Here is a 26,885-nt window from a genome sequence, read left to right on the forward strand (position 1 = left end):
ATGTTTACTCGGTTGTTGTGATGCAGCTACAAATACATTTGTAACGTCACGGGGCCCTGAAAGCCCTGTAGCAGACTGATCAGGAAAAACTTCTGCATACTGTATCTACTGAGATCATGACTCCCCTTAGGTTTAGGTTAAGGGTTACATCACCAACTCCAAGTAAATTGACAAGATATCATCTTTACTATTTTATTTCCAGACAAGCACTGTCAATACTTACTGAGACACAGAATATAATTGAGCGTTACCTAATTGTGTTACTAATCTAAATGTGTCCTTTGTCAACGTTGAACATGCACTATGTGACTAAATTATCCTCACCTCTGCAAGAAAAGAAAATATGCTCCTACTTAAATGTGTTACCTTCTGTACAAAAAAACCCACAAATATGGGGTAAGTTATTTTTAAACCTCCTACAAACATTTGATTTACTGTTATAAATATATGTTTGATTTTTTTTTTGACATACCTTTAACAACTTGTTTTGTTACTTCCTTAACTCATCTGTCTTTATGGTGCTGCATCAACAGACCCTCTCCACTGGGTATGAGGAAAGGTGTATTTTCTCTTGTCCCACCACGTGGCGGCGCTGTGACGCTCTGCGCTCACGGTTACGTCACCTGAGGCACTTCCGGGACATCCCGTGACTGGACACCAACAGCCAAACTGTGGAGTAAATCTACGACATTTACCGGCTTCTGTCAGTATTCATGGAGCCAGACGACCCCCAGGGAAATTTAAACATGCCTTTCAGGAGACATCTCTTCAGTTAAAGCTGCTGAAAAACACGAACCATGTGGAGAGTTCACGGGTGTGTTGGAAGAGGTGAGAGTAAAGCCATTGACGCAGAGTGCCATGTTGTCTTTCAAGTTTCGCTTTTGAAATACATAAACGCTTTTAATTGTAGTTCCCGTGGAGCGTAACATTAGCTGTTAATTGTGCTAAGCTAAAGGCCAGTGCAGTTAGTTCATATGTAAACAATACGTGTGTATGCTAGTTTTCTACTCTGTGTGAATGATTGACACCGTCAGACGGTTTATTTTGGTCCCTGAATGTAGCTCTCATTACTGACCTGCAGCTTTCTGGATCTTCCCATGAATATTTCCATGAATATTCCCAGAGGCTAACTGTGTGTACACAAACATACATTCAGATTGTCACGTGTTATCAACCTTACCTGCACGACAGACATGCGCACATGCCATATAGACATGCTATGTGTTTTTATTGGGAGAACTATGTGCTTTGTCTTAAAATATAAAACGTCACATATATTAAACTGCACCCTATTTCTTGCACCTACATGGATGTATGTTGTTTTTTAGATGACACACAACATATTTACTTGCCATGTCATGTTTTTCTGTTTGTGTGTATGTATATTTTGGGGAAACTGTTAAACATGTTATGCACTGCACACCTGCCCGAACAATACTCTCACATTCGTTGTTTTGATGACTGTTCATCACAACTCTGTGTACACAAGTTATCCACTTACAATAACTTATGTGGGTTCTTACAGCCTTGGTGAAATGCATTAACATAAAGTCAAAATAGCCTATTATTTGTAATGAGATGGTATTTCAACAATTTGTTCCTGCAGGAGTGCAGCTGCATATTTTCTGCTACTACTTTCTTTTAAACGTCTCATAGCTTGCTATAATTTCCTCGAAATGTTCAGATATATAAACGTGTGAATTAGTAAAACAATTCCTGAGAAGGACTTTTGTTTTTCAACAGTGGGAATGAGTGTCTAATTTTGCAGTTGTTGTCTTCCCCTCACTTCAGTTCTGCACCGATGCCATGGCAGCTCCCCCCTGCGATTGCCCCAGAACCAGGGCCCGGGGGAGGTGGAGGGCATCCACAGCTCGGCCGTCATCTCCAGCTCTCGACACTCCTCTGACATCAGGTACTTTCCAGACCTCCACTCTGCTTTTAACACAGTTCAGACATTGTCCAGGTCGGATGAGAAAATCCTACAAAGCTAGACGTGAGAAACAGAGAAGAAAAGCGTGGAGCGTCTCCCTTTGATCTCAAGACCTCTTTGCCCTCGAACTGCCAATGAAAATAAAACATTTGAGTTATCGCCAGATGGCAGAGAATACCCTCAGATAATTTCTTTCTTCTTCCTTTACCCCCCCCTTGAACTCGTTCTCCCCCTCCCCCCCCTTTCAGCTGGTTGCATCATCCAGCAGCTTTTGCATGAACAGGGTCAGTCGAGGGCACAGAAATAAATCCATGTGCCTTAAGCAGAGTATATATGTGGTAAAAGTAACAGGCATATCATTGTTATATTTTTAGTTTGTGCTTTTTTTCTGTCAGCTCTCAGAAAGAGGAGGATGGAGAGAGGAGGAAGAAACAGAGGACCTCTCAGTTTGGCTACACGGAGCTGCCACGTTACACAGCCCTGGATGCCGTGGGATGGGTACGTCTTCTGTTCTTACATTTCAATAAAAAACACCTAACTTAATACCAGTATGACTATGTTGATGTCCTCAAGGCATCACAATTTGTTTTCAGGAGGCGAGTGGGTCTGCACTTATTAGACAAATAGGCATGGACTATTTGATAACTATTAAATATATTAAGAGTGTGCCACTGTTCTCATATCAACAGTTATATAAAATCACTTTGTATTTACTGTGTACAAATTGAAAACTAAACTAATCTGAAACGTTTTTTAGCTAATTTTATTTTTAAGTAAATGCAACAGTTACAAATATATGAATGAATCATTGTGACACATTTGGCCTTTGCTACAGTATGAGCTGGTTTGCATTTGCTCCCATACACTCCACTGTTTATTGGACCATAGTGCCAAACCATTGGATTATAGTGGCCAATAAACAGTGGAGTGTATGGGTGTTTATTCGTTAGGTTTGATCACAAGTTGCTCTAGGGGGCCACACCTCCTGCCACTTCTTATTTTCTCGGGGGATCCACACATTAATATTTGGGTGCAAGCTTTTAGACCTGGCCAAAGTCCATTAATACAAAATACACGAGCAGATTGCTTAGAAATCTTCCCTCCAAGCCAAAAGAGAGCACCATGCATTCCCCAAATGAACAGTACAGAGCTACACATGCAGCTCTGTGCTGTGTAATTGAAAGCGTGGCAGTACATTGATATTAGGATGTTTGTGCCAGGAGTAGAAGTTGACATCTCATGTTCTCATGACAGAGGTGACAGTGTCTCTGATATTTCTCCACAGGGTGCTGCAGCAGTTCTTTTCATGCAGGTCTGTAAGAGGATCCACTTCCAGTTCTCCTCCAACGCTGAGCAGAGTCCGATCCCTGGAGCCCTGACCGCCCCCTCCACCCTGCACAAGTGCGGCTACCGCATACTGCTGGAAATCTGTGAGTCATTGTACTGTACACATGCAATTGGTCCTTTTTTCGTATCAACTGATATAATCCATTGGCAAGATAGTTTCACAAAACAGACATTAAATCATCTCAAACCCAAAGCTTACTTTCCTTTGAATCTTGTGTTATAAGAATGCTGACGTCGTTTTCTTGTCTGGCTTTTCAGTGTCCAGACGTGATGTCCTGCCCAGAGGACGCAGTGTGTTGTGTCTGCAGGGGGTCCCAGATAGACAGGACCAGAGCAGCAGCAGCAGCAGCATTTCAGAGGAGGCCAGTCTCTACAGCAGCAGTGAGCAGGAGCATCTGACCGCTGACTGCTCCATCTCTGACCCACAGAGGGCGCTCCTGAGCCAGGATTCTCCTGTACCCGGTTTGTTCTGTTGTCTGACAGTGTGGAAAGATTGTTTGAACATAGTATTTTTCTCAAATTAGTGTTACCCTAGTATCTGTTGTTCAAGAAAAGTAATACTTTGTCTTTCCTGACTCACAGAGGAATCACTTCTGTCAGCATCCTGTCCTCTGCAGAATGACGACAACACGGAGACACAAGATGCTAACGACAAGGTGAAAGTCTATCTCCTTTAGTGGCTGTGAAGTTAATAAGAAATAAGCAGCATTTATTTCTTCTTCCTAAGTTGTCATTAACTTGCTACTTGCTGTTTTCTAACCTCCTCTGTGTTTTCAGGACATGTTGTCTGATGTGGAGAGGCTGGCAGGAGCAGCACTGAATCTCAGACATGTGGGAGAAACCAGCGTTCCTGTCATCCTCAACGTCATTGGTAATGATTTATTGACACCATGTCATATTCACACATTCATTTCTACTCCACACAACATTTTACACTACACTTGTGGGGAAAAAATAATCTGCATTTGTTTTCCAAGTGTCCATATCTGATATCTTCATGTGTCTGTGTATTGCAGGTCTAGAAAATGCCAATAGTAAGAACTATGAGGAAGCTTTTACATGTTTCCTAGCTGCAGCTCAGCAGGGTTACAGCAAGGCCCAGTTCAACACAGGTGTGTGCTACGAGAAAGGCAGAGGAGTCGACAAAGACAAACAGAAGGTAAGACCACAGACATCCAGAACATTTCTGAAAGTCATCACAAATACTCCTGTCCTGTCTGAGGAATCAGTCTTGAAATGATGCTTGTGTCTTTTCTCCTCCAGGCTCTGTATTACTACTGGCAGGCAGCAGCTGGGGGCCACCGACAGGCTCAGTATCGATATGCAAAGCTGCTCCTGACCAGCAGGGGGCAGCAGAGTTTAGAGCAGCTGAACACAGCCATCAACTTACTGGAACAAGCTGCTGCTGCGGGACTCACCAAGGTAAGAAATCATAACGTCTTTAAACTATCAATTAAAATGATTCCTCATATAATACCTTTGCAACTGTAGTATATTAACGTACTGTTAAACAACACTTAAAATATTAGTTTGCAACATGGCTTTCCACATTACTGTTCAGTAATGGAAGATTTTCTTTTAAAACCTGGAATTATAAAAAAATCTAATGTCACAGTAGGATGAGGATAGGTGTATCACATTCTCTCCTCCACTCTGTTTCCGAAGGGCGGGGCTCCGCTCTCCACACACACACACACTCACAGTCAAGACGAGAGTGGAGGAAAGGAGGAGAACAACAAAGTGTAAAAGAAATCTGCATTAGAGCCCCGAGCTCTGCTGTTGATCATGTAAGTCCTGGGCGTAATTTCCACATGTTCAAAATCCAGTTTGTGTCGTCGTCCCCCCCCCCCCCCCCCAATTTCAAATTCAATTAGTATGATTCTTTTAACGTCAAGCCGTCATCGTCACGGAGGAGCACACCTCTGTGTGTGTGTGGCACGAGCACATGTGTGAACAAGCGATTGTTGTTATTAGCATCTGGTGCTAGCTCTGAGCTAACGGATAATAGAAGCTGTTTCTACCACAAGCTGGAGGGAGAGCTCTCTCCTGTCAGACTGAGAGGCTTGTAACTACAGCTCAGTGAGGTAAAGGACTCTCTGAGTGATAGGATAGTTAACTTTAGTCTAAGTTATCTCAGCGAGTCTCAAATTGTTTGGTCATCTTCTATGTAAACAATATTTCCAATGCACACCTTTATCTATTTAATATAGTTGTAAAAAATAAAGTAATACATCATTCCAATGTGTACTATAGGACAGTAAAAAAAAAATACTGTATAAAAGGAGAGAGATTAGTAAATATGCATAAATAAAAGTAAAATATGCATAAATAAAAAGAAAGAATGCTAACTAGGTAAGATAAGAGAGAGGAGTAAACAAGTTTAAATGATTTGTTATTGGTTGTGATCATATTCTAAAGATGTTTGGATTATTGAAATATATATATATACAGTTCTGTTTCACGAGGGTTGAGAGCTGTACCCATAAATCTCTTCATCTTGTGCTCAAAGTGCACCAGATTGATGCATTTAACTTCAACATTTAAAACAAACTCTTCCCAGGGGAGCATGCCCCCGGACCCCCCTAGAGTATGTGAGGTCCACTCACAAATAAAGCAGGTTCACATGGAGAGGATACTAGATACGTTTGCCAGGCATTATACACTACACATTTTCTTGGATTGCACCATAGTCCTAACAAATATTTAGTTAGAAAGGCAGGAAAGGGGATTCAAATCGAGAACTATTTCCAATGCGGAGGGCCCACAGACACCCTGTTTTGTTTCCCCCCCACTTCTCAAACCAAAGTAACTTCCCCCCCCCTTCCCCGGATCGCCATCATCGGACCGCCCTCATCCCGCCGGGAAACACTGATTTAGCAGATTCAGTTTTAGCGTCCAGGTATAGTACATGTTGGTCCGCTGTCATGGCTAAATGGGACATTATAATAGAAATAACATACATTGTTGTAAAACAACAATCATTTCAATAGAGTTTGTTTTGCTGACCCACATAGTCAGAGTCCACATTTGCTGTAACCATGAGTATCTGGGGTGTTAACAAATCAGCCATTACTGGATTATTACGGATTCTAGATGCCGAATCGCTACAGAAGTGAATCTACTCTCTGTTTCTCCCCCCCTCAGGCTCAGGTCTGCCTCGCCTCGGTCTACTCTCAGGAGCCGGTGAGAGATGGGAGCAGGTCTGTTGAGTTCCTGCAGATGGCAGCAGAGAGCGGAGTGAGTGTCTTTCTAGACGCTTCTAGAGTTTTATGATGAAAATTCAACTCCATCCCTCTGTACCCAACCAGTCAGTCTGTATTATTCAGCAGGGTATCGCAACCGTTTGTAAAATACCCCTACTAACGCTTTCTGCTGCGGTTATGTTAAAGTGATGTCAACATTTCTGTTTCTTCAAGTCAATCTAGAGCTACAGCCACGCTGAATATCCCCCTGTGTAGTCATACGCTATGCTTGATTGAATAGTGACATCTTCCATACTACTGTCTCCATAATGCATAGATAGATAAATAGATGGAAAGATGGATGTACTTCATTGAAAGCAAATTGGGAAGTTCCTGTTTCGCAGCATTGCATCAGGCATTGGACAGGAATAAAATATCTACAGTAAATATATACATGTCGGCACAAAAAAAGATACATTTCTATAAAATGTATCTATACAATACACAATATAAAATGTGAAGAAAGGGTGCCAGTTTCTTTCAAACACAACAACAATTACACAAATAACAAAGTTATAAGTGTGCCACCAAGTTCCTGGTGTAGGTTATAACATGAAATATTAAGTTTCCTTCACATTTCTGCAGAAATCTACCAGGGCAAGTTCAGATTGTAAAAGATCATTCCTGAACACTAAACAGCAAACGTGTACTTTTGTTCACGTGTGCAGGACGACACCGCCCTGCTGTTGCTGGGTCAGTGTTTTGAGAGCGGCTTTGGGGTGCAGCAGGATCTGAGGACGGCGATTGAATACTACAGACGATCTGCTCAGGCAGGCAACAAGCAGGCGAAGAGCTTACTGACACCTCCTAATGATGCATCCAGAAAGGGTAAGCACACATTTGTATTACTCATTTACATTTCTGCATTTGTTTTAGGTGACAGTGCATGAAATGAACTGTTAATGAGCCAGGACGTTAGTGATGATATCTGTGAAATCTTCCCTCTCCTCCGCAGCAGAAGATGCCGTTTTGCGCTCCATCCGCTCGGCTCCATGTTTCTCTGAAGCTGAGCGTCACATCCAGCAGCCTCTCCTCTCTCTGGCCAGTCGACTCCGTCCCTCCACCTCTCCCCCCGTCACCCTTCCCCTCCTGCCTCACTCCTGGAGCACAGGGAGCCTGTGTGTCCCCCCGGCGCTGTCCTGCACCCCTCTGCACCCCCACCCCAACAGCACTGAGGGAGGAGCATGCCAGTGGACTGTTGGGATAGGATAGTTAGACTGAGCCGCACAATCAAACTGAGGAGTGTATTTTAAAGAGTGAATATTGTCACCAGAGAAGAAAGGTCAATGTGTGTGAGGTGTGTACATTTTGAACTCGTATGAATATATTTTATACTTCAAATAATTGTTCACAATGTTTTATATGTTTGAAAGAGTAGTTGGATACAAGGTCTCATCATATTATGTGTAGAAAGAAAATGTGATGCTTTTTTATTATATTTGTTCTTACACTACAGCATTTTTTGTGATTTATAAGTTCTCTGAGTAAGAAATTGTGATAATGTGCCTTTTAATGGGTTGAGAATCAAAGGTGGTTACCTGTTTTTCTCCCTATGAAGTTTAATCGCGTAAAGAGTTTTGTTATAAGTGTGTCTGTAAACTGTATTGCTGCGGACACCTCTGAAACTGAAAAAGTGCTTTAAGCTAATGTCATATGTTAACCTTCAATAAAACTACCGTATATTTGTAGAAGAACAACTGCGGAGGAGAAAAGGGAAATGCTTTGTGACTGTCAACCCTGTTTAACATATCAAAGTGAATTATTATGCACTGATGTTGTACTGTTATAGACACAAACAAAAAGTATACCCCTGAAAAGCATTTTTTTTTTTTTTTTGCAGCTTTGTAATACTGGTGAGCAATTAAATGAGCAGAGAGTATTGTAATCTATTCACAACACCATCGATTTGAATTAGGCTGTACTATAACATCATTAGTTTTATGACAACTTAAAAGCAATCCTCATACATTCTTTACCTAAAGAGAACAGTAGAAAGGACTAAAACGGTGTTGCTGAGGCAGATGTGGTCATCGCTGTAAACCATTCATATTTCTTCAGACAACTGCATGACGTAAGACTCCGATGATGTGTGATTTCATTACCTGAAATGCTAAATAACACACGTAGATTTATTATGGTTGCGTCTCCTCCGAGTCCTGGCCGCTGATTGGTCAGCTGGGCGCTCCGGGATCCTCTGGCGCAGAGAGCACCGAGCCGGATGGGGGGGCAGATGATGTGAAGCGATACGGGCGGCCGGCTGCAGCTACGGGCGGACGGGCACTTTAAAAGCGGCTGACAACCTCGGCCCTGCTCTCTACCGTGTGTGTGTGTCGTCGCGGGAGCAGAGGTGCAGAAGCCCGGAGGCTGAGCGAAGCGGTGAGTGGATGTAAATAGAGATCTCGATGATGGGGTGCACTCCCCTCCCAGTGCGGCGGCGGGGAAGGTGCTGCTGGAGATTTACTGCGTTTGTTCTCATATCGACAGCTTCAATGACAGCTCCACCTATGCATATGGTGGATTTCAAAATGATATAACGCTGTTTCTGGTATATCGGTGAGGGAGTTTATTTAGGTTGCAGCAAGAAACGAGGGGCTTGAATACTCCACCCATGACATCATCGACTTTCTCAAGTTCATTTTGTCCCCAGCTCGTGCTTTCATCTGTTGCATTTCATTTGTGAAGCAGTGTGTGCATTTCAGAGTTGAAGGAAGAGGCCTGCCATTGCAGGGTAAGTTGATAAAGGATGGTTTCCTCTCACAGGCCAAGATATCTGTCAGTATCTAGATGTGATGAATCTCCAAAGCATGTTATTGGTTGGTTTGGATATTTATGTTTTTGAGCGACCTTCAGGTCTTTAAATCTGTATACAGGTGAGCAGACTGTAAACAGTTAGAGCAGATTAGCATCATATTTAGATGTTATAGAGAAGATGTTGGTCCTGTGTGTCAGGAAGTGTAATAATTATTGTGCAATTTAATCTGTAGGAGAGGATGTGTCTCATGTTTTCCTTCATATATGACTATGCATTTACTGTAATTCAAGCAACAGTAGAGCACAGTTTATTGATGCAAAATGATTCTTTAAGTAGTCAGTTAGCAGCTGTCCCGTGACATCTCATGAATGACCTCTGTTGTTGGAGAGCACAACAGATTTATTGAGACATGGGTTTAAATCCCACTGTGTGTTGACTGTCCGGCAAACTGCTGTGTCATTCTCCTCGCGCTCTCCCTCTCTAATAGCCATCCTCTCTCCTCCCCACTCCCCCCACATCCTCTCGCCCCACTTTGTTTAACTAATGGAGATCTGGCTGTATTGTCTAGGGGGAAAGAAGATGTTCCAGTTTGTCTGCAACTCAGACATGATGTATTATAATATAAGAAGATCGAAGAAAGGGAAGTTGAAATATATATACGTTGTTTGCTTATTACTCCTAATCTGTTTTGGGGGATGTGTCAGGATGTGTAATCCATCCCCTGAGTCATGCATCATATTTGATTTTCAGCCTCACTGGCTTAAGGTTTAAGCCAGTGACTGACAGGTGGATAACTTGTATTGGCAGCTCTTTTGCTTGGGTATGAATGCATTTTTGGCATCTTATTTTGAAAGGTTTTCATAATGGCAAACGTGGAATATTATGTTGCGCCTACAGAATGATTTATTTTTCTTAGGGGTGTAGCAAAAACATTGGAGTTACAAGGTGTTTACGTGCTGATTGAGATAGCTGATGAGACTGTACCTGTTGTTGACCCCGTGTTTGTGAGGCCTGCACCGTGAGTGCATATTCAGCACTAACAGGTTGTTGTGGTTGTCTGGCTCAGTGACAGAGTGACAACACGACACACACCTGGGGAGAGGGGAGCGGATAGGGGACCCGCATGAACAAAGTGCACCGCCTAGGGATTCTGCTGCCTCCAAAACGCTGCCCCTGCCTCTCAAGATGTTGTCGTGCTTTAAAATCTGCTGTGTTTGTGTTTTCCATGTTTCTGAGAAAAGCTCTGATGATGACTGCAGCATTGTATGAGGTGTGTGTGTGTTGGTGTGTGTTCATGATAGGGTAAGGGTGACAGGATGTTTATACAACATACATTGTGTTGCCTGCCTGGCCATGTTTTTCATCTGTTTCTGTGTTCAGTGGTTTACCAGTTTCCCACAGGGTTGTCATGTGGAAAATAATTCCCAGACAAATTAGATCATTTCAAAACAGAAATGACACAGATGCGACCCATACATGTGCCGTGTCTTCACACAAAGATCACAATGGTTGCCTGCTTCTGTCTCTGTTGTTTTGCACCTGTCTGTGTTCAGCATCACAGGGCTGATCCACCCAGAGATAAAAGAGACACGGTTAGCTAGTTAGCAGGAGCTGGCTGCCACTTCTCCTCCCCGCAGGCCGCCTGACTGCTCAGACCCGACTTTCAACCTCAGTCCTGGATGAATACATCCAGGATCTGACTCACTCCCAATATCATGCTAATGCAGTCTAGATGTATGTCTTTGATGCAGGGGTGTTTGACTCTTCAACAGTGACACCTTATGATTAGGGTGCGTGAAGCCAGAAAATGATCTGCCCTATGATGTATCAATAAAGAGAGTGTCCAAGCTGCAGTCAGAGCGATAGGAGCAAGATGTGTATTGGTTTATGTTCTGTTTTGTAGGTTGTTACATCAGAGAAATGCAAATGAGTGACACAGCACTAAACGGCTCAACTTGATGATGTCACACAATGATGTCAGAGACTCCCAGAGATTAATAATGCCAAATATTATTAAAAAAAACATCAACAAATTTACATTGTCAACCATTACTTGATTACATATTGATTTCGTCTTTAAAATATGGCATTTTTAAAGTTATGCAAAAGGTGCAATGCTCTGAAAAGACACACAGGGTGCCCTTTGATTAAATAACTGCAGCAATGAAGAAAACCGCACAAATGCACCTGTAGTGTGTGCCAGTAATGTTTTTGTAAGGGTCACTTGACTCGACCTACTATAAATGCTGAATATGCAAAATGCATTTTATTTACATATAATACAATTGGGAATTAAAAAAAAAAAATCCTTTTTGTGGAACTGCTTTTCTTTTTAGTAAAAGGTACAATATTTATATTTGTTTTATGTTGAAGTAATCCAGAAGTATTCGCATTAAAACCTTTTTTTGTAATGGATAATGCTACTAGTTACATTTCAAAGTGATCAACCTAACCTTGATTAAATTATATTATAGTATACTGTTATGTTAGTAGTTTGTATACTAAACATTTTCCAGCCATATAAATAAGTAGGCGTAAGAGAAGCTTGCAGACACAGGAAGGAGAAGTGTGACTACTCGGACTGACTCATTAAAGTGATAAACACTTCCCTATCTCTTCATCTTTAGAAATCTAATAACACAAATGTAATTATAGTTTAAAGGATCTGTGTCAAAATGTATTGTTTAATGATATGTGTTTATTAAAAAAAATGATATAATAATAATCTCTTATACCAACATTGTGCAGCACATGGTGTAACATGACTCCTGACAGTGTGTCTCTTCTCTCCTCAGCTCTATCACCGCAGCGTATTTCCTGTCAGCCATGATGTCGGTACAAACTCCTCCTCTATCCCGCTCTGGCTCCTCCCCCTCGAATGTAGGAATGGCCAATCGCAGCGGCCCCTCCTCAGCTCCTCCCACCTCCCTCAGCCTTCGCTCATCGTACAACCAGTTGCTTGGGCGAGACGTCATCAAGGAGTCCATGGAAACAGGGAGTTCGGCCACCTTGCCAAAGAGCCGTCAGAGGCACACGATGACGAGTGTGCGCAGCGCTATGGGGATAAGTGACAATTTATCCTCTAAAAATCAACCTGTAACCAGAGGGAGGGGGCTCCCCACCAAGTCCTCCTCCAGTTCTGCACTCTACTCCTCATCGTCCTCGATGTTTAACACAACCAACCCCAAACTGGCCAAGAATGGGGCCAACATGCAGAGACGAGCTGAGAGTCAGCAGCAGGAGCTGAGCAGGGCCAATACAGAGGAAAAGATTCACAACGATCTCCTCAATAACCCCAGCTCTGACTGGCTGGAGTCGGGAAAAGACAATGCACAGCTGCCCCCGTTCCGTAGAAGGACCAAGAGCTTCTTGGACTATCATGGGAAGGGCTGGGATCTGGACCACAGTTGGGGAAACAAAGAGGACAACGAGGAGGAGAAGAAGGAGCAGCCTTCCCCAGAGAACAAGCAGCAGCCTTCCCCAGAGAAGGAGCAGGCCAGCCCTGCCAAGGAGAGGGAGAGCCAGAAGGAGGAGAAGCCCAGCAGCAAGCAGACCTTCCAGGAAGAGGTGGTGCCAGTGGTGGAGGAAGAGGAGGAGGAGGAGGAGGAGGAGGATGAGCCCACACCTGCACCAAGGCCGCCCCTGCTACCGGTGCTTTTGGAAGCTCCTCTCTCCCCCACGTCCTCCTCTTCCAACGACAGCCCAGAGTGGGTCCCAGACAACCAAAACCTCCTCCAGAGCCGTGCTCCAGCCCAGGTCCGAGAGGAGCTGTGTGCCCAGGTTCAGGTCAGTCCATGCAGTCCTGCAAAGCCCCCTCGGAGCTATCAGCCTCGGGTCATCAAGGTTGAGCTGCACCCCAACAATGAGAACCAGTTCCTGCAACAGTACCCGCCTTCCTCCCCTAAGCAGGCCCGGGCTGCAGAGAGGAGCACCCCCACCAGGACCCGGGCACCCCCTGCCCTGACAGACCCTCAAGCAGAGACTGTGCTCCCTAAAGTGGGCTTAAGAATGGATCTGACTCCTGAAAGTCCTTCAGAGGATGAAGACTCCAGCTGGACCACCCTGTCCCAGGAGACGCCCTCTCCTCAGACTCCACGGGAGACAGGTGTGTGTGTGTGTGTGTGTGTGTGTGTGTGTGTGTGTGTGTGTGTGTGTGTGTGTGTGTGTGTGTGTGTGTGTGTGTGTGTGTGTGTGTGTGTGTGTGTGTGTGTGTGTGTGTGTGTGTGTGTGTGTGTGTGTGTGTGTGTGTGTGTGTGTGTGTGTGTGTGTGTGTGTGTGTGTGTGTGTGTGTGTGTGTGTGTGTGTGTGTGTGTGTGTGTGTGTGTGTGTGTGTGTGTTATGTATCTCTCCCTTCCTCTGCCTCCTACACCTGGACATGTACCAAAAGCCAGTTTTTAAGCAAGCAAGTAGCTCCAGTAATGCTGCTGTAACCTTTAAGGCCCCTGTGAGCCACCTTATGGTACAGAGAGCGATTGGGATGGACAGAGCGAGAGGATACTGCAGATAGAGGGTGTGAAAAAGGAAGGACAAATGGGAAGAGAAAATAGCAGAACTGTGTTGAGGAAGCGGTGATTGCCAAGGACGGATGACAAAGCAGTAGTTTGAGAATATGAGCGTATGGAGGGTAATATAAGAAGGCAGACGGGGGGGAAACAACAGAGAGAGGAAGGGAGAGATGCTGTTGCTCACTTGGTCTGACTACAGGGGATGAGCCACACAGTTTCTATGACAACAGATAGGGACGGGCTGACCATCGCTGAAATTGACCCTGTCCATCCCTGCCTGTGTGTGTACAGTCTTATGTATGTCACAATCAGGTGTTTCTGTAGAGCCCTCCTGTGTGCGAGCATACACACGTACATGTTTGTGTAACACTCTCAATGTGTGTGTCGTTGCTCTCCATTAGCAGATGCATGGAGCGAGGGGGACCTGCCCCCAGGCTGGCGGGAGATCTCAGACTCATCAGAGATCTATTTCTGGCACATCCCCACCGGCACCACGCAGTACCACCGACCTGTTGCCTCCAGCGACGAGCAGACCTCTCCTAGCAATGAGCCAGACACTGAGCACGGCCCCCCACAGGAAGAGCACGACTCCCCGAAGCCCCCCAACGAGGTGAGAGGAAAACATAACACACTTAGGGTTAAACATTAAATACCGAAGCCCTGATTTGTGAAACTGTTACGGAAGTGAAATGCTTTCTGCACTCTTCTATGAATTTTGAACAATGTCACTGAAACCCATAATAATAAAGTAACATAGTATTATTTTAAAAGTGAAGCATGTAAGTTTAAGAAACATCTTAAGTCATGATCCACTCGCTTGTTTTTTTATTTGTTTTCACATCAAGTTACAGTATAAGCGAGCCATCCTCTTTAATTGTAGAAACATTCCATCCGTTGATGAACATTGAGAAAAGTAGCCACTGTCAAGGTAGCAATGACTCATCCTGGGGTCCATACATTAACATTACGTCATAATGTAAAATAAATTCAAGGCAAAAGAACACTGGATAACCAACAATAACACTACCAACGGTAACAATAACAACAAAGATTACATCAGTGAAAATAATTGTTATTTGTTTTGAAAGCTGTAAGAATGAATTAAAGGACATGCACATTATATATAAGCCTAGGATCAACTCTATTTTTGTGTAGCTGTGGTCAGATGGAGACCACAGTTATTTCAAAGCTTGATACTGTCTGCTATCTGCTATCTGGAAAGTGTACAATATTCCAACATATTAGAAAGCTGTTGTTAATGTGACTACCATCCTCTCTGGTTCTCTGACGCCTCGTCATTCTGACCATCTTATCTTTATCCCGCCTCTCTCGCCACAGCGCCCCAGCAGTCTGATATCTGGCAGCTCCGTGGAGCAGGTGCCCTCCCCCTCTGGCTCCTCCCCCTCCTCCTGCTCCTCCACCCCCTACGATGATGTCATCTCATCTGGACCAAATCTCAACATCACCTCCTGCGCAGCCAGTGTGAGTCAGAGTCACATTAACCTGGGCGTACAATTTAGTACAGAAAATGATTCACGATGACGGATGATGAGATTCAACATGGGCAGCAATCACGTAACGTATTGACCTGAACCCTTGGCATGCGAGTGAGATGGTGCTCCCAAACTTTAACGGAGCAGCCATGGGTGTTTTTAATAAACTCGTCCTTCAGATCAAATCCAATCAACTTCACATTCGGTCAGCACAATCTGAAGACACTGAAAATGAAAAGTAATTAAAATCTATTGTTTTCATGGAGCGCCTTTGTGTCACAGCCATTTTGTGTGATTTGTCAGGAAGTTGGCATCCCACCAGTTCCCCCAACACACGTGGTTGTGTGAGGAACTGTTTGTGGTTGCTTGCAGCTTTAATCAAAATTGCTTCCCTCTCTGTAGAAGTTCAAATGCATTGCTGTCATATACAGTATATTTAACTCCATTTTAGCCTTTTAATCCACAACTGCTCCACAGTTGTACAATCATTATTAAAAACATAACAAAGGATTCTCTGACATTACATGATGATGGTAGCACCACATGTTGCTTTTTATAGCTTTTAGTTCAGCTCTGGTTCATCTCAGTTGCACTTTGCATAAAAGTCTTACGTATGCATTATCCTCTAAAAGTTTAATGGTGTGACTGTAGTCGATATATCTCTGCGTTCACTGCTGCATTTATTAGATTGAAACGAGCCCACAGTGAATCTCAGTCAGGGCCCGTACTGAGGTCGATATTCAACAGAGATGAATATCACTTATACTAATTTAAAATGAGGATTAAGAGGATTAAGATCAAATAACTTGGTACAATCCATATTAAAATCTGTCTCTTTGTTATCTTCTAAATTCCCTCACCAGTCTCTGTCACTAATGTCTCTCTCTGAATGTCTGTTTGGCTCCAGGAGCTGAAGGACTATCCAGTCTATCCAGATCCCAGTCTGAAGGCGTTTCAAGGGGCTACCCTCCGCTATGCTTCACTTAATATCAAGTAATACACATATCCTATAATATATTGAGTGTGTTTTAATTTTGAAAATATATATTTTGACTTTATGTTATGTCTGATGTCTCCCTGCAGCGCCCCAGCCCAGCTGGAGACAGTGGACCTCAACAACACCTTCTCCGATCCCGAGGCAATGGTAAAACCAAAATGTGTATGAAATAACGTTGTGGCTGAGAACATCCTGCCTGGATTATTAACCAGATAAATACAAATATCAACTTTATTTGCTGAAGAAGTAGTTCCCTCTTTCACATTGATTCATGATTTATTTTGCTCAACACAAATATGTGTGGTGACCAGGCGGGACTACGAAATTGCAATTACACACAAGTGCTTCGTACTTTCAGAATCGGTTTTATTTACCAAGTAGGTACACATATGAGGAATTTGCTTTGGTATATGCTTTGGATTAAGATTCTTGTTTTTTACTCCACGCATTGTGCTATGAAGTACAAACATAAACCACAGTGCAAAGGTGAAAAGACATTTCAGATCTGTAGCACAAACTAAGTCATTGAAAGAGAGTCGAACATGAAGCGAGTTTATTCATGATTAGGTCATAGGAGAAAACATGCTACAATAAAATGAGACGGAGCACATATTCTTCTGTTATTAACTCCGTCTGTCCTTATTTGCTGAACAAAATATCATAATTTCAGCATATTATCTATTTATTAATGAAGGGAAGGCATCTTGCTTTGTTTTCCATGATGTAATACACCTGGGCTGCAGTCGGATAGTTTAAAAATCAGCTCCTAAGTTCTAACCCTATCGTCTATTCCTTGACCTCTGAGTGAAACGTCACGGGGTTAAGGGATAGTGGATAGGAGAATTCAAAAGGACTTAGGAGAAGAGACTGCGGTACTTTAGAGAATCCGAATGCACTTTCACTATCCGACGTGTTTATGATGCGCCAGCGGACGTCATTGTGTGCGTCTGCTGCTGTGGGGAAACTATGGAAACCACAGTTATACAAAATACAGCGGACTACAACATGGATGTTTAATAAGAACGAGGGACTGCTGTAAACTCATCTAGAGACTCTGCACCGTGCTCTGATGCTGCTGCTTTGCTTTATGAATGTGGACAACAGAGAAACATATTCTTCATGACCAAAGTTGGAATTGAAATAAAAAAGGAAAGTGAAACGTATGCTCGTCACCCTCTCCCTCCGGTCCACATTAATACAAATGATCCCAATACGTATGATTGTATGAACTAAAGATCTTAAAATCAATACAGATGTATTTATTATAAACATTAGTCCTTAACATCTATCACTGTGTACATCACCATTCAAACATCTTTTAAAAGTTGAACAAACCCCACACAGCTCAGTAAAGACTGAAATGTTGACTTTATTTGATAACTTCAGTGAAAACTAACGTTCATATTTCTCTTTTTGATTATAATACTGATGAAGGTTCAATACAAAGCACTTTGGCAACTTACCACCTATGTTTTACAATGCTTAATAAGCACCGTAACTTTCATGATATCATTTCTCGGTCATAATCGGTTGTTTCCGTGAACGGCCGACTGTTGAGTGACGGCAAATGCTGCGGCTGCAAGGCATTGTGGGGCAGCATTTTCGCTTCTCCTGTCGGTTAGAGAGGTCCAGTGGTTCCTAAGCTAAAGGAGGTTATAAAGGAAGTTTGAAACCTCCTTTATATCATTCTCATCATTCTAGAGAATTCGAACGGCACTTATCATGGCTGCCACTGAGGGACTTCCGGGTCATTTCACTCCTTTAGGAAGGTTCCTAAACTAAATGGACTATTCGACTTCAGCCCAGCTCTCAGTCCTCTCTCTTATCTGTTGCAGTGCCACTCAGTGGTTACTTTGTGAACTGAGCTATAGACATGTTTACAGCCAAACTGTTTTTTTGTGAGTCTGGTTTGAAGAAACCTCTTTGATACTTATTGAATTTCACCATTATGCAAAGGACATATTTTAATAGTTCAATATTAAAAGTTAAATGTTGTGTACTCACGGCATAAAATAAAGATGATATGCTCTATTTATATACAGTTAATGTTTAAGATTCCAAAACAAAAGTACCATTTACGTTTTCTCACAAACTAATGTTGCGACAGGCAAATCTGAGATGTTTAATACAAAAAATAAGGGGAAAATATAAGGTATAAGCCTAAGTAGTTCTCAGAGGAACCCAGAAACACGGGGCATAAGTGTGGCAATTCAGATATGATCTAAGGATGTGTGAAGGTTTAATGATTTAGAGAGAGAGAGAGCGAGAGAGAGCGAGAGAGAGCGAGAGAGAGAGAGAGAGCGAGAGAGAGCGAGAGAGAGAGAGAGAGAGAGAGAGAGAGAGAGAGAGAGAGAGAGAGAGAGAGAGCACTTGAACAGGGCTTGCTTACTAAGCATTGAGGTCTTTTTTGTGGTAGAAACCAAGCTCTTTTAAAGTCTCACACACACACACGCGCACGCACAGTCTTTCATATTTGATGTCTTCCCCAATCATCCCCTTTTAGTTCTTGCTCTCCTGCCATCATGTGATGTTACAGTGGCCGTTAGTACATACTGTACTGAACCTCTGCGAGCTAAAATAAACCTTTGTACATTTTTCCAGACTCTGCCCTTTGTATTCTGTCTAATTGTCTTACTAACCTTGATTCTTGCCCTGTTAGACTTTATTGTAGCAATGTCGCCCTGTTGTGAAATATCACAAATAATATCAGAAAGAACAGTGTTATGATCCTGACAATATGATAGCCAGAACTGCTAAAAGATCTTTGATGAAATTGACAACTGAATCCTCCAACTGTGTGTGGTGCTCCTTCCAGTCCTTTCCGGTCCGCTCTCTGGGCTGGATGGAGATGGCAGAGCAGGACCTGTGCGATGGCAGGAGCAGTGTGGCCGTGCACCACTGTATCAGGCAGCTGTCCTACTGCAGGAGAGACATACGGGACTCCGCCGGCGTCTGGGGGGAGGTCAGTGTTACTCACATTACACACTATGTATGCCTTAGCTCACTTTTTACTTTGTGCCTGAGCAAAACACCTTGACACACACAGACTCCGCAGTTTAAACGTCCATGTGTGTGAGTGGAATGTTTTTTGTTTAAACCAAATGTAATAAGAAGTTTGCAAGTGCTGCCCTATATGAGATGGGTTGGTAGAAACCTCATTTATTTCAAGAGATTTAAAATGAAGACAAGGAATACAGTCCAGTTTGTCTCACCTGATTCAAACCATATTGTGTTACATAAAAAAGAAAGGGTAACAAAATAAATAAAAATACAAGTTGTGTAGCTGTGATATCTTTTTTTAAATGACTGGTTTCCTCACTGGCTTTTGGGTTACAGGGCAGAGGGATGCTGCTGGTGCTTCAGGACCACATGTTGACGCTCGTTGACCCTGATGATCACAGCTTGCTCCACTCTCAGCCAATCATTAGCATCCGTGTCTGGGGCGTGGGCCGGGACCACGACAGGTAGGTGGACATCACAATTATCCAACTTCTCTTATGACACTTTTTTGTATTGATGTGCATTAGCCTACTATGGCCACTCTCCACACACACTGATGCGTGTTGGAAGCTGATTCAGGAGTGTTCCCGTATCTTCAGATAATTGAAATCAGCCTCATTATTATTTAATGCATATTTGCACAGACTGCATTCAAAACTGACTTATGATGCTCATTGCTCCGTGTTTCCGTTCCACACCGAGGACCTCTGAGGCCTTCAGCGATCTGGCAATGTCCCACCATCTCAAACTTCCACTATTGAGTTGACAGTGTGCTGAAGCTAGCTCAGCCGCTAATAGGGGGGCAAGCCCTCATTGATATGGACCCCTCAGGGTTTCCGTTAGCCCATGGAGCAAACACTCAAAGCCGGCACACATCTGGACACATTAGTGCTGATGTAATATTCATATGTGCATAGTTAGTAATATGTATGAAGCGTGGAGGTGCATTTGCGTATGTGCATTATGATAACATGCATATACCCTGATAATGGTATAGAAATATTTTCTCGATGATAAATGTTAAACCAGTCCGAGCGGGCTGGAGGTTTCTGACATGTGTAATCAGCTGTTAAGAAATTGGCTAAAATGACTTTTGATCTCTCTTCACTTGCCTTTACTCTTAGTTTTCTATCTAGCTCCTCCTGTCTCTGTCTCTTTCCACATTTCTCTTATTTAGTATTTCTCGTCGTCTTTTAATTTCTGCCACGGTCTCATTAACGCACAGAGGGTGGTTGTTGGATGCAGCCTCCCACTCTTCTTCTCTCCTTGCCTCAACAGCAACACTGCCACAGCATTAGTGGTGTATGTGTGTGAAATAGAGAAAGAGAAAGAAGGTGAGAAAGAGAGTCCCTCCACCCTCCTCCGTCTCAGAGGATAGAGAGACTCCCTGGCTGTCTCTCTCAGCGGTAATGGATAAAGTGTGTAGTGAAGAGGGGAGCTTCGGGCCAGTTCTCCCTCTTATCCCCTTTTCTCCCACTCCATCTCTCTCTCCCTCTCTCACAGTGTTACATATTCTAATCTCTTCATCCTCTCCTCCCACCGCTACTTTAAAATCTGAAGCATGCTTTTTTCAGTTCGGTTTCAGGCCCATGATTTTGAATGTATTATAATTCCACCCTGGCTGGGAATGTGTGTGACTCAGACCATATCTGGTGCTCTGAAACCTCTTTCCATATGTTCAGCAAATTGGTGTGTGTGTGTGTGTGTGTGTGTGTGTGTGTGTGTGTGTGTGTGTGTGTGTGTGTGTGTGTGTGTGTGTGTGTGTGTGTGTGTGTGTGTGTGTGTGTGTGTGTGTGTGTGTGTGTGTGTGTGTGTGTGTGTGTGTGTGTGTGTGTGTGTGTGTGTGTGTGTGTGTGTGTGTGTGTGTGTGTGTGTGTGTGTGTGTGTGTGTGTGTGTGTGTGTGTGTGTGTGTGTGTGTGTGTGTGTGTGTGTGTGTGTGTGTGTGTGTGTGTGTGTGTGTGTGTGTGTGATATATTTAGAGGTCGGAATAGCTTAGTCCTGCCACAAGAGTGCACTATACTCAAAGCCAGTGCGTTCAGAGGGAAGACGTTGTGTAGACGCTCCTGTCCATGAGTACTTTCTTCCCGTAGATGTATTATTGGTTTAGGTTGATCCTTTATTATCAATTAAGGAGCATTTTACAGCTTACTATTCTTCAGTCAATTATGTGCTTACAAGTTTTGGAAACGCCTTACTGTGTTTCATGCACAAAAAACAGGTTGATAAAGTCATGTTTTTTTAAAAGAGTATACAGAAACTTATTGTTAGAGAATGCATAATCTTCACTGCTAATTATTAATATTAACACATTTGCTCATCTCCAATTGCTTTTTTGTGTTTCATCAATAGATGCAAACCATACTAGATTGTATATGCTCGGCATGTGTATCTCAAAGCTTTACAGCATGTATTCGGATGTGATCATTACGTTATTGTATAGTCAGTCTGCTTCCAGAGGTGTCGGTGGTTTAGCTGATGCACAAGAGACTCATCATTTGTCAGTGAATGAAGTGTAAAATAGTTTAGTTTGCTGCTATGTATTTCTAACTGTATTATTTAATATGTTGGTTGCGTTGGCTCATGTATGCAGTAGAGTCATGATTTCTTTATTTATGAATTGTACTTATCACTGAAACATACTTCTAACCCTGCTCATGCTGGTGCCGTGGCATGTCTTCAGCAGAGCTGGTGAGATGGTGCTGTCCTCTTGGTCCATCCCAGTTTGTTCTCCTGATTTAGTGTTCTTCATTTTCTTCAAAAGAAACAATCACAAGAATAACCTTAAAAAAAGAACTTGATCGATCTGTAAAGTCCTCAACTCCACACAACACCATTGGAGAGGAACCGGTACATCGAGTTAACACCCCTGAACTCCCTGAAGCCATGTTAATGCATCTTGTGGAAAGATCTGTCGAGCGCAGGCTGTTATAGAAACACATGAACGCTCATGGTTTTGAAATGACATGATGAGATACTATCTAGTTTATGACTGGCTGCGTTTGTGCGTTTCGACCGACTCAGACTGGTGGTTATATAATCCACTGAAGTTAGTAGAGGCAGCAGGACGAAAGACACATCTGAATGATGCAACGTGAGAGTGTGACAGAGAACAGGGAGAACGGGAGCACGGAGTTGAAGCAATGAGCTTGAGAAAGGGCAGCAGTGAAAGTGAGACAGAGATGCTTTTAAATGCTTGCATGGAGGGCACTGCAAAGTGTCCTGTGTTTCTCTATCCATCCATCTGAGGAATGTTCTCAGTCTGTCCTCAATGCATCTCCCTCTCTCTCCGTGCCCGATCCAATATGAATGAGCGGGGAAGGACAAGGGGGGGGGGGGGGGGGGGGTTCGCTCCTTGATTAAGTCATAAGTCTATATTTGGAGCACTCAGCAAGTCCTAACCCTGTGTGTGTGTGTGTGTGTGTGTGTGTGTGTGTGTGTGTGTGTGTGTGTGTGTGTGTGTGTGTGTGTGTGTGTGTGTGTGTGTGTGTGTGTGTGTGTGTGTGTGTGTGTGTGTGTGTGTGTGTGTGTGTGTGTGTGTGTGTGTGTGTGTGTGTGTGTGTGTGTGTGTGTGTGTGTGTGTGTGTGTGTGTGTGTGTGTGTGTGTGTGTGTGTGTGTGTGTGTGTGTGTGTGTGTGTGTGTGTGTGTGTGTGTGTGTGTGTGTGTGACGGAGAATGAGCAGGTGTGTCTGTGTTCTCCCCCACTTCTCATCCCCTCGTTCTGTCTGTAATGCTCCTGCACTCTTTCCACTCTTTGTCTCCAGCGCTCGTTCTGCCTCCCTCTCGCGCCATTGGCTGCACGGCTTTGCCTCTTCTGCTCTCTGCCTCTCTTTGTTTGTCCCATCGTTGCACTTTAGCGGGGTGTAAGCCTCCCCTCTTCTCGTTTCCCTCCCTCAGTAAGACGAGAGACTGAGAGACAAAGATAGCAGCCTCTGAGGGAGAGGGGAAGATACTTCAGACAAACAGGGAGAGTGTGTGAGGGAAAAGAGAGAGTGGGGTCTCCTCAGAGCGACGGAGAGCCAGCGAGGGAGGGAGTGGCAGTGCACGCTCCTCTGCTTGCTCTGAGCAGGACTTAGCAGGAGGCTTCGGACCGGAGAGCAAAGGAAGCCGACCGTAGGGAAAGATAGGAAGTGAAAAGGTGTAGCCGAGGAAGAGGAGAAGGAGGAGGAGGAAGAGAAGAGAGAGAGAGAAGCAGGGGGAGGGGAAGGGAAAGAGGAGAAGGGGATAAGGAACCCCAGAGGAGGAGAAGAGGCAGAGGAGGAGATATTCACCCCGGGGTGCCACGGCTCTAGCAATGTCACCGTGGTTTTGGAACTAACGAAGGAAGTAGTCGTCTGAAACTGGGCGAGCATGTCTGCCTGTGTGAGTACCCCCATCTCTGATTCATTCACCCCTCCATCCCTCCACTTACAGTCATTCATTAACACTCTCAACATCACCCCCCCCCACCCCCCCCCCCCCCCTTCGCTCTCCTCTGTTGATTTCGTACTGCTCTGTTAGTGTCGAGGACACAGCTCTCAGCAATACTTTTATACATTAGCTTTCCCTTCATTTCCTCACTCATTTACTTCTTCGCCTCCCGCTGTGTTTGACTCCAAGCCGTGTACTTTTTCTCTCCCTCTCTCTCTCTCTCTCCCTCTCTCTCTCTCTCTCTCTCTCTCTCTCTCTCTCTGGCTGGCTGCAGCTGGAGTTACTGAGACATGAGAAAGCAGATAAGAAAGAGAAGGCATAAGAGTGAAAGAAAGAAAGAGAGGGGGGAGATAAGCGAAGGGGGATTGGGGAAGACGGGATTAAAGAGTCTGGATGTGTGTGTCACCGCTGTTTGGAGCTGTTCGATATTGCTCTATTTTTGACATATACATCTGCGCTGCACTCTGAATTTGTTTAAGCGAGGACACACACCTAAGTGAAGGTGTGTGAGCGTGTGATGAATGCCTTCCCTGAATGCATATGTGGAAATTCCCCCTCTTTAGTATCTCCCATAACAACAAGAGGAGGATGAGGGATGAGCACGAAGATGCTAAGCGAAGAACAAACAGCCGGGGTGAAATGAATTACGACATTAGGGGGGCAGGTCCCGCTGGTTTTCGTGTCCTTGCCGTGTGACACTTATTAGGATTGACTCCTTAGTGTTTAAAAGCTGAGGACGTGTCCCGCTGTGATGTACGTCTTCAGCAGTGTCTCTGTGTCGCTGATGTCTGTGTGCGTTTCCTGCTATTGAAGTAAACTGTTGTCACCTTTCTCCACTAATAGCTCATCAGCAAACACACACACACACACACTGATTCCACATGTCATCCATATTCATTAGTGCTTTGCTTATTCCCTACAGCTCTCACTTATTTCCTTCCACTGCTGACCTTCTGTGGACAGCTGTGGCATGTAGAAAAAAGGAGGAGAGGATATCAAATAGGAGGAAGAGAGGAGAGAGTAAGGAGGAGGGAGGAGGAGAGAGGCACGCAAGCCTCAGGTATCATTAATATTTTAATCCTGAGCACACTAGCAATCTCCTCCGTTCATGTCAATGAAGAGAGTTCCTGCATCGTTGAATTAGCACCAGTCACTCCTCCAGGCATGTCGTCACAGTTGAAGCGCAGCTTGTTTGCCGATGTCAAACCCCTTGTAACCTGAATTAACATGCGAGACCCCCCCTGAGGGCCCCCTGGGACGAGGCCTGAACACCTAGACCCACTCGATAGATGCCAGAGTGATTGATGGCCTTTCCTCCCCACTCCTGCACCGATTTGAGCCCAGTACAGACCTCTCTCTTTCCCTGCAAGTCACCGCTCCTCCACGTCAGCTCCTTCCATCTACCCGCAATCCATCACTCCCACTTCAGTTGCCCGCCTCGTGTCAGGATGTGTCCACCCAGCCTCCTCCCAGAAACCCTCATTTTCTAAAGTGTCATTATGGCTGGAGCTGGGTCCCCATTCCCTCTCCAGACCTGAATCATAAGTCAGACTAACACACACACACACCAACACACACACATACGATGTATCCATCACTTCAGGGGACATTACATTGACTTTCATGCATTTCCTGGAGACTTATCCTAACCTTAACCCTAACCAACACATGCCTAACCCTAACCACCCTAAAATGAATGATTCCCCTCCATTGGGACGGGTGGCGCAGTGGTCTGTGCATCCGATCATCAGATCAAGGGGGAGTGCTGGGGAACTCCAGTTCGAAACCCGCTCCCACCCCACTGCGTCAGGCCGTCGTGTCCTTGGGCAAGACACTTCACCCGGATTTGCTCCTGTGGGTATTGTCCACAGTACATGTATAATACCAATGTGTACTTGTAAAAGCGCCTCGATGACCTCGAGGCGTGAAGATGGACGGTGTGGCGCAGTGCGCTGTGCAATGATCATCAGATCAAGGGGTGAAACCCGCCGCTCCTGCGTCTGTAAAGCCGGTGTGTCCTTGGGCAAGACACTTCACCTGAACTTGCTCCTGTGGGTACTGTCCACAGTATCTGACCATTGCATGTATGATATATGTGTAATGTGTATATGTAAAGCGCTTTGAGTCATTGAAAAAGCGCTATAATAAATGTAAGGAATTATTATTATTATTATTATTATGTCCCCATAAGGGAGGCGAGTCCCCACACGTGACTGTGTAAACAGATTTAGGTCCCCACAAGTATAGTAATGCTAGGCCACACACACACACACACACACACACACACACACACACACACACACACACACACACACACACACACACACACACACACACACACTCACACTCAAAGACACTCCTTCCTCCTTCTTTCTTAGGTTTTACTCTCTCTCGTCCTTCTCCTCCCTCTCTCTCTCACATTAGCATTGTAAAGCACACCTGCGGTAATCCCCGTCTTCCTGACGGATTAGTCCCCCTGCTCCTCCTATAGATCCCCTCCCTTGTCCCACCAGCCAATAAATCTCCTCCCGATAAACCCTCTCTGGTCGCGGGCTGTGCGGGCGGTGGTGTGAGGTGATGCTGATCAAACGGGGCTGAACGCAGCGGGGCACAGGCAGTGTCTCTCTTCAGACGCTTCAGACCACAGGCAGCAGATGTGCTCTCAGACTGAATATATTTGAATACTCAACATGTTGGAAATATTTGGTTTCTGATTATGTTTTAGTAGGGTGCTGTGGATGTGTGTAGTGGAATACATGTATGAGGCGGTACATTCATTTCTCTGTTGTTTCAAAATCAATATCTGACTTTACTCAAATGATCTGTTTTGACAGATAGTATTTAGACGTTTGCTTTTATCTCTTTTCATGATTGTGATTTTAAATATTTCTGTAGCTCAGGATCAGACTACTTTTACTCACACAAATGACAATGCTTTGCAAATATGCAAGTAAAACAATTTTTATTTTATTTATTTGAGGTCAGCAAAAGGCATAGGACAATACTAGACCCAGATTGGCTGACAATACCCACTCCTCTAATTCACACCTGGCGATTGAAGCGGGTGTGTCGGGAATGATCTAAAACTATCCTTGTGATGAGATTGTTTTCCCCATTCAAAAACATATAATTTAACAATTAAAATAATAATTTATATGTACATAATGTTTATGCCATTTAAAGGTGGGGTAGGTAAGTTTGAGAAACCGGC

The 26,885-nt window shown here is 44.0% G+C and overlaps 2 protein-coding genes across 6 annotated transcripts in view; both read left to right on the forward strand.

The window, feature by feature from the left end:
- The first annotated feature begins 619 nt into the window (after positions 1 to 619).
- Positions 620 to 8,237, forward strand: dele1 (DAP3 binding cell death enhancer 1). Its single transcript, XM_034093483.2, has 12 exons — positions 620 to 828; positions 1,792 to 1,912; positions 2,326 to 2,428; positions 3,216 to 3,360; positions 3,536 to 3,739; positions 3,860 to 3,933; positions 4,055 to 4,148; positions 4,294 to 4,436; positions 4,541 to 4,699; positions 6,422 to 6,514; positions 7,188 to 7,347; positions 7,475 to 8,237. The coding sequence occupies exons 1-12, from the start codon at positions 798 to 800 to the stop codon at positions 7,729 to 7,731; spliced, it is 1,584 nt and encodes a 527-aa protein (XP_033949374.1). The 5' UTR covers positions 620 to 797; the 3' UTR covers positions 7,732 to 8,237.
- Positions 8,238 to 8,745: 508 nt separating this feature from the next.
- LOC117454374 (amyloid beta precursor protein binding family B member 2) overlaps positions 8,746 to 26,885 on the forward strand; it is a 40,441-nt gene continuing 22,301 nt past the window's right edge. The window contains exons 1-8 of one of the 5 annotated variants that reach the window (XM_034093593.2): positions 8,746 to 8,895; positions 12,067 to 13,376; positions 14,178 to 14,386; positions 15,115 to 15,258; positions 16,177 to 16,262; positions 16,353 to 16,413; positions 19,082 to 19,228; positions 19,603 to 19,730. In XM_034093593.2, the coding sequence (XP_033949484.1) occupies positions 12,098 to 13,376; positions 14,178 to 14,386; positions 15,115 to 15,258; positions 16,177 to 16,262; positions 16,353 to 16,413; positions 19,082 to 19,228; positions 19,603 to 19,730 (2,054 nt within the window). In that variant the 5' untranslated portion in view covers positions 8,746 to 8,895; positions 12,067 to 12,097. The other 4 variants (XM_071204638.1, XM_071204639.1, XM_071204640.1 and 1 more) reach the window with 4 other exon arrangements.

The sequence above is a fragment of the Pseudochaenichthys georgianus genome, chromosome 10, assembly GCF_902827115.2.
Source record: "Pseudochaenichthys georgianus chromosome 10, fPseGeo1.2, whole genome shotgun sequence".
NCBI lineage: Eukaryota > Metazoa > Chordata > Actinopteri > Perciformes > Channichthyidae > Pseudochaenichthys > Pseudochaenichthys georgianus.

Bases quoted from the DNA above. Each gene is read 5' to 3' on its own strand.
- dele1 (XM_034093483.2), top strand. From the start codon at position 798: ATGTGGAGAGTTCACGGGTGTGTTGGAAGAG. The intron at 2,429-3,215 runs GTACGTCTTCTG...ATTTCTCCACAG, and splicing joins CCCTGGATGCCGTGGGATGG to GGTGCTGCAGCAGTTCTTTT. The intron at 3,740-3,859 runs GTTTGTTCTGTT...CCTGACTCACAG, and splicing joins CCAGGATTCTCCTGTACCCG to AGGAATCACTTCTGTCAGCA.